This window comes from Sinocyclocheilus rhinocerous, unplaced genomic scaffold (genome assembly GCF_001515625.1).
Source record: "Sinocyclocheilus rhinocerous isolate Xijiao unplaced genomic scaffold, SAMN03320098_v1.1 scaffold2149, whole genome shotgun sequence".
NCBI classification, from domain to species: domain Eukaryota; kingdom Metazoa; phylum Chordata; class Actinopteri; order Cypriniformes; family Cyprinidae; genus Sinocyclocheilus; species Sinocyclocheilus rhinocerous.
Window position 1 is genome coordinate 326080 of NW_015629053.1, and position 7804 is coordinate 333883.

Sequence of the window (7804 nt, forward strand, 5' to 3'; positions counted from 1 at the left end):
GCGTTGATTTTTACAAAGCTCATCGTTCTGAAAAGTGAGGTGTACGCTGCTTGGCCAGCTATCCAGTGCATTGTGATTGGCTGAATACCTGAAGCGTGTGACGGAAATGTTACGCCCCTCACCATACTGTGATGATGCCCTGTCCGGCCGGAGCGACGAGACAAAAACATTAAAACCCATTATAAATGAGGCATTTGTTGCATCCAGTGGGGATATAATTACTGATTATAATGACTTATACTGTCTTTTTACGCGTTGCTTTGCATCGCGTCGCGTAAACATAAAATCATGTCTGCATTTGTGATCGGAGAAATGACAAACAACAAGCGATACTCACTGCTCAAAACTTGCGTTTGAATCGTCAGTGGCAAATTCTTTAAATATGAAAACGTACTTACAGGCTGTGAGTGAGCATTATTTGTCAGAACACCTGCATTGTAGGCTACTCTAACAGTCCTCGTCCTCCGTAAAATGCGCCGCACACATCTGAATATTTGGGTTGAAGTGTTCTGGAACAGTGTTGTAAATACAACTTAACCACTGATTTCTAGTCGTGTCCTCTTTTGGAAGGCCAAACAAAGTAGTTTCGCTTTCACAAAGAAACACACAGCATCTTCACGACATGGCGGCAGCAACAACAATACTACAGCGAGAATCAAAGTTACGCCTTCTTTCTTTGCGTGAACATTTGGGCGGTGTTATGCAAATCTTCCCACACAGTGACGTAGACATGTGGGGGCGTGTTAGAACGAGCCGTTTTAACGAGCCGTGGACCAGTCTTAACTTTTATAAAGAATATCTCTTTGGGTTTGAGACTTTAGTCTTTGCAACTTCAGGGATCTTATCTATTCACAAACAGCTTGTAACACTCCAAAGAGAAAGGAAAATTAGAAATTGCATCATATGACCCCTTTAATTCGTGGTTGGTAAGATTTTTAAATGTTTTTTGAAAAAAGTATCTTATGCTCACCAAGGCAGTATTTATTTGAATAAAATACAGAAAAAAACAGTAATATTGCGAAATATTATTACAATTTAAAATGAATGTTTTCTATTTTAATGTATTTTAAAATTCAATTTATTCCTGAGATTGGAAAGTTTAATTTTCAGTGTCGCATGAGCCTTCAGAAATCTTTTTAATATGCTGATTTGCTGCTCAACAAATACATTTCTCATTATTATCAATATCAAAAGCAGTTGTGCTGCTTCATACCTTTGTAGAAACCATGATACATTCTTTTCAGAATTCTTTGATGAACAGAAAGTTCAAAAGAACATTTTTGTAACATTATAAATGTCTATTGTCACTTTTGATCAATTTAATGCATCCTTTAATCCATCTATTATTAATGTCTTGATTTTTTATATTGAACCATTTTTTTATTGAACCATTTGAAACTTTTGAACGTAGTGTATAATAATTACTATTATACATGTATAATCATTTTTAATAGTATAATATAATAATTTTAAGATGGGTTGTTTTACGATAAAATTTTACGATTGAAAGTCTGGGACAAGTGCAAAACAATCAAATGCTTTAATCAGTTTTTACACACATTGTAGTGTAGAATACATTTGTCAAGCTCAACCATTCAGCCCTGTTACCAAAGCTATTGTATATAAGTTTATTCCACTGATGTTTCTTTTAAATAAGTCCTCGATTTAATTTAGGAAATAACAAAATCACTCAAATTAGGGGTTTAGAGTGTACAGAACTTGTACAAAAACAAAACATATGTTCATTCCCTATTTTGTACCCTTTGTGTGGCCAAACCTTTATGTGAAGGACACCCAGAGTGCAAAGTCACATGAGACAGAAGTGAGAAAATCAGCCTGTGAGCTGCTCTCTTCCTCTCAGATCGATCTGCTCCATTAAACATCTCACATCCTCTCTCTCTCTCTCTATCTCTCTCTCGCGCTCTCGCTCTCGCTCTCTCTCTCTCTCTCTCTCTCTCTCTCTCTGTTTCTGTCTCTCTCTCACTCTCTCTCTCTCTCTCTCTCTGTCTCTCTCTGTCTCTGTCTTAATGTTAAGCTATATGGAAATAAATCCATAGGCTGTTTCCTGTCTGAAGTCATAAAATATGATCACAGTGATCTCTCATATGAACGCTGCCATGTTCAGCCGTGGAGGCTGTAAATTCATCCAGCCCCTCCTGTCTGGAGAAGTGAACACCAGAAACATCCTTTGCCTTTACAATCTCCAAAATAGCAGACAAAGCTGTGTGTTAGCAAAGTGGCTCAGAAAGTTGCTATTTAAATGAAGCGAAATGAAGAAGTCTTGTAGAAGAAGTCTTAGCGATGAATATGGTGTGTGTGTTTGTGTGTCTCTCACCAGGATCAGTTCATCCCCATGCAGCTCTCTACTCCAGTATGTAACGGGTCCGTCTTGATCCACCAGCGTCTGTTTGCAGTAGATTTTATTCTCTGTCTCCCACGTGGCCAAACTCTACAGACCAAAATGTCTTTGTTATTATCTGTAAATTTGATAATTAAAACACAATCTATACATCCACTGATCTGTTAGCTGCTGCAAAACCTGAATGATTCATTCGAAAATCAATTAGTGTTGAGTCAATTCTGCTCATACATACCTTGTATGAGCATCTTGTATGACATACCTTTTGGCATTTTGGAGCCTGACAGTCCCAGGCCCTAAGCACTTTTTTCTTTTTCTTTTTTTTTTTCTCAGATTATAAAGGGTGCCTAGGATTTTATTCAGACATTTAGTACAGGGTTGTTGTTTTTGTGTGTGTGTCAATTATTAATTTCTGCATTTTAAATTTAATTATAGTTATATAATTTGGAAAAAACAATTTGTACATAAAATTACTTTTTTTATTCAAAAAAGTAGAATTAAATGAAATTTTAAATTTATAATGTAAATATACACTGTAAAAAGAGAACAAGAAAATACCATTTCAGTCTTTCTGCTTCAATAAACTAGCAATTTTTGAGTGAAAATTGTAAAATCCTAAACACCAATTTTGTTCATTGTAGTTTATTGCACATAATACACATATTTACTAATAAATATAAACATATGTAATATGTGACCCTGGAGCACAAACCAGTCTTAAGTCGCTGGGGTATATTTGTAGCAATAGCCAAAAATACAGTGTATGGGTCAAAATTATCGATTTTTCTTTTATGCCAAAAATCATTAGGATATTAAGTAAAGATCATGTTCCATGAAGACATTTAGTAAATTTCCTACTGTAAATATATTAAAACTTAATTTTTGTTTAGTAATATGCATTGCTAAGAACTTCATTTGGACAATTTATAGGCGATTTTCTCAATATTTAGATTTTTTTGCACCCTCAGATTCCAGATTTTCAAATAGTTGTCTCGGCCAAATATTGTCTAATCCTAACAAACCATACATCAATGAAAAGCTTATTTATTCAGCTTTCAGATGATGTACAAATCTCAGTTTCGAAAATTGACCCTTATTACTGGTTTTGTGCTCCAGGGTCACAAATGTTTGAGACACTAGACAGCTGACTTCAACAAACGTTCACCAGCACCCTGCAGAGCTCTGTGAGGCTCGGCCAAATATTGTCCTAACAAACCATACATCAATGGAAAGCTTATTTATTCAGCTTTCAGATGATGTATAAATCTCAATTTAAAAAAAAAATTGACCCTTATGACTGGTTTTGTGGTCCAGGGTCACATATAAATATATTATAAATAACAGCATATATAATTTGACTTTATTAATAAATACAGAAATATAAATATCCTCTAAATTAATATTTTATTTATAAATATAAAATATGAAACATTAGAAGTCAATGGTACTGTATGTCCTCATAGAGATAACTCTATATAAATAACTCTAAAAAATAAATTTGCTTATTTGGATGTGTGTGGAGGGCCCAGATAAATGAACAGTGTCAGAGAACTGCAGCAAAACAGAATCAGCAATCAGACTCCGTTCATATCACCTCTCTGTGCCTGCCTCTCTCTCTCTCTCTCTCTCTGGCCCCAGGCACCGTCTTTAAACTAATTTATGCAGCTTGATCTAAAATCCCTTTAAAATGAGACAGTGTACAGCATCCTGACACACTCATTCGTCTTTCTTAGACTAACAAAAACTCTGACAACAGAGACACACACACACACAAGCATCTTCATTTACAATCTAAGCTCAGTGCATTAACCAGGACAGAGTAAAACACAATAAAAAAAATCCACTGCTGTTTAACTAAAGTAAAAGTTTAGTAATCTGGCACTGAAAATCCTATATTGATGGACAGCTAATCTGAATATCATTGTCTATGGTGGTTGTGATGACTGTGGGATGTATTGTGCATGATATTTCAGTGTAATGCATCCGAAAACTGGAATTCTTTTTAACCCTCTTGCAATTTTAAATGCATGTGATGATCAGATGTACTTTTAAAATGCACTGTAAATAGCTTTGGATACAAGCATCTGCCAAATGCATAATGTAAATGTATGTGTAGGCAACTAAATCATAAAATCCCTCGAAGAAAGAGCACAATACACACCAAACATCCCATCTTCCCTCTCTCTGTCTGTTTAATGTGCTTTCCTCGCATGGCAAATACCAAGACTGTACAATTGCATTGTCAAAGCATCTGCAGCTTAGACACTGAGAGTCTGAACAATAAAATAACTAAGTAAAAATAAAGAATAATAATATAAGTTGAAATGAAAGAAAATAACAGTAGAATAGTCTCTGTTCTCCCAAAAACCAAAAGCTCCAGGGGTCGATTAGCATGGCCACCCATCTTTTCTCTCCGTCTCTCTCACTGACGATCATTTAGTCTCAGCCTTCTGCCCTGTGGCAGGTGAGCGGTCTGTCTCTATAGCAACCGGTCCTGAGATCGGCTGGATTACTTAGAGTCCCCTGCCTGCTAACGTCTCTGTTCCCCAACGACGACACTGAGGTAAATAAAGGGCTTAAATGTCTTATTTTTATAGTAAGACATTTTCTCTCACACGCGCACACTCTCAGAGCGTGTGCAGCGAGATTAGAGAAGCGAAATGCGCAAACACAACAAACAGGTGCATCTCAGGTCACCTACTTATACGCTATTCTCTGTTGTTTTATAGAATATGTGTGAGTAGTGTGTTCACACTGACAATTCCAAAAAGATATTGGGCTGTGTCAGAGCCCATACTGTCTGACCAATCATAATGGCGAATCTACCATTTTCTCTGACAAACAAACCAGACAAGAGTAAGTCGGTGGACTTGAATTTGAAAAAAGGTGTGTGTTGACGTATTTCTGTGGTTGAAACAAGATACCTTCTGATGTTTATTTCGTGCTATAACTAGTAACGAGGAAGAGATGATCGTTCATGTGCCGCTTGAACTGAGGAGCTAGCCATCTGTCACGACACATTAAAGAGCCCAAAACCTGCAGTATTTATTGTTTGAATTTCTTAAAAATGACTGTTTGTAAGCTGAGACTTTGTTTCATTGTTTCATTTCGTTTTGACTATGTTAGAACATGATGTGTGGCGTGAGAGCGGCATGGCTTGTCGGACGTAGCAACAGTAACTAAGGGGGGGCGGGTCTTTGCGAAGGGTCAATGACTTTGCCACCATTAAATCTATTGATTTTGCTACCGTTTCCATCTATTGTAACTTGGGGTATTAAAGGTGACATATTATGCCCCTTTTTACAATATGTAATATAAGTCTCTGGTGTCCCCAGAATGTGTTTGTGAAGTTTCAGCTCAAAATACTACACAGATCATTTATTATATCATTTTGAAAATGCCTATTTTGAGTGGAAGCAGAAACACGCTGTTTTTCGGGCCTGTGGGAGCGAAATCAGACGCGCTGGTTTTCTCAGACGCTTGCAGAAAAAGACTTACCTAAACAAAGTGATTGGGTTAATCTTTTTCACGTTTCCTTGGTTGGTAGATGCACCGGGGACCTGATTATAGCACTTAAAACCTGGAAAAGTCAGATTTTCATGATATGTCACCTTTAATATATAATTCAATCAAAAAGCTTGTTGCTTCACATTGCCAACTCCATAGCTACAAATGTCAGGATGAACATTTCTGAGCGCTTCCATTATAATTAATGCTCTCAGTAATAATATGCGCAGCATGAAATAGCACTACCATCTCACACACACAAACTTGTTTTTATATCATGATGGAGACTTTACGTTGACTTCTATTGTTTGACATTTAACTAATTAAATTTTCTATATACGATTATTACAATCACAGGTTCTAAAAAGGGTGTTTTCGTAGCAATGCCATAGAAGAGACCTTTTTGGTTCCCCAAAGAACCTTTGAGTGAACGGTTCGTATAAAATAACCATTTTTTCTTGGTGTGAAGGACATTTTAATAATCGAATGAACCGAATGAACCTCACTGTGAAGAGGCTTTTGTCCATTGGAAAGTTTCCATGGATGTTAAAGGTTCTTCATGGAACCATCAATGTCAATAAAAAATCTTTATTTTTAATAGTGTATGCCGTTTTCATGGTGGGTTTTTCCATGATGCTCCAGGAGCCGATGGTCCAGCTCTCCCAATCAGCTAGCTTTTTGGCACATTTTCAGATATTTTGTTCCCAAACGTGTAGGTAGGTCAGAAAGACACACATGGCTAAATAAATACAGAGCACACACTTGACGATGTCTCAGCTCTCAGAGCGCTCGAGACAGACAGTTACGTGACTCTCAGGGGCTGCAAGACTCCCAAATAATCCCCCTCCCACGGCTGTCTGTTCCAGAACAAAATGAGGTCAAATCTCTGTCTATACGCCCATCCTCTCTGTCTATCTCACAACAAAGCCATTTCCATGTAAAAGGATTCTCAAAGTTTCTTGGGAATAATATTCAATAAGATGTCCTTATTAAGTCCCGACAAATTAAAAGATTGAAGCTGTGTTTCAAAACCTAGTGAGCTGCCTACAAAGACAGCTTTTCAGGGAATTATACATAAGGCTATAATATGCAAAAATGTTAGCCAAGTAGGCAGTTCACTTGATTTTGAGAGACATCTACGCTTTTAAAAATAATGGTTCTTTTTTGGCATTGATGGTTACATTAAGAACTTTTAACATCCATGGAACATTTCCATTCCACAAAAAGTTCTTTTGTAGCGAAAAAAGGTTCTTTACACCCTTAAAAAGAAAGGTTCCAAAAGGGGTTTTCACAGTGATGCCAGAGAAGAACCATTCAGTGAACAGTTCTGAAAAGAATGTGAAAAACATTTTAATAATTCGAAGAACCTTTTTCCACTATAAAGAACCTTTCATGGAAAGGATGTTTTTCATGGAACCATCAATGCAAATGAAGAACCTTTATTTTTAAGAGTGTAGATTTTTTAAATCTTCACACTAAGAAAATAAATGGTTCTTTTAAAGGGGTCATAGGATGCCCATTTTCCACAAGTTGATATGATTCTTTAGGGTCTTAATGAAAAGTCTGTAACATAGTTTGGTTAAAATTTCTCAATGGTAGTGTAAAAAACACCTTTTTTACCCTGTCAAAAACAGCTCTTTTCAGATCAAGCCGTTTTTGCAGCATTTTCCTTTAAAGGTTAATGAGCTCTGCTGACCCCGCCCCTCTCTTCCGAGCTGCTCTCAGAGAGACAGTTTACTTTAGCCGCCCGCTCAGAAACAAACGTAATCCACTGTGTCTTCAGCAGCTCAGATGTCGGGAGTGAATGATGACTGCTGTTCATTATTACATCCAACAACAGAACACCTCAATCGCTTAGGAGTCATTCTTGTCTACATCTGCTCCAGCGGTGAAACAATAGCGGACTGATGACAGCTCACTCAGGGCGGGTCTAAGGTA

The 7804-nt window shown here is 36.9% G+C and overlaps 1 protein-coding gene across 1 annotated transcript in view; it reads right to left on the reverse strand.

Moving 5' to 3' along the window:
• LOC107738648 (cellular retinoic acid-binding protein 1-like) overlaps positions 1 to 7804 on the reverse strand; it is a 12765-nt gene that overhangs the window by 1286 nt on the left and 3675 nt on the right. The window contains exon 3 of the mRNA XM_016550429.1: positions 2336 to 2449. Coding sequence (XP_016405915.1) covers positions 2336 to 2449 — 114 coding nt within the window. The remainder of the gene's footprint in view (positions 1 to 2335; positions 2450 to 7804) is intronic.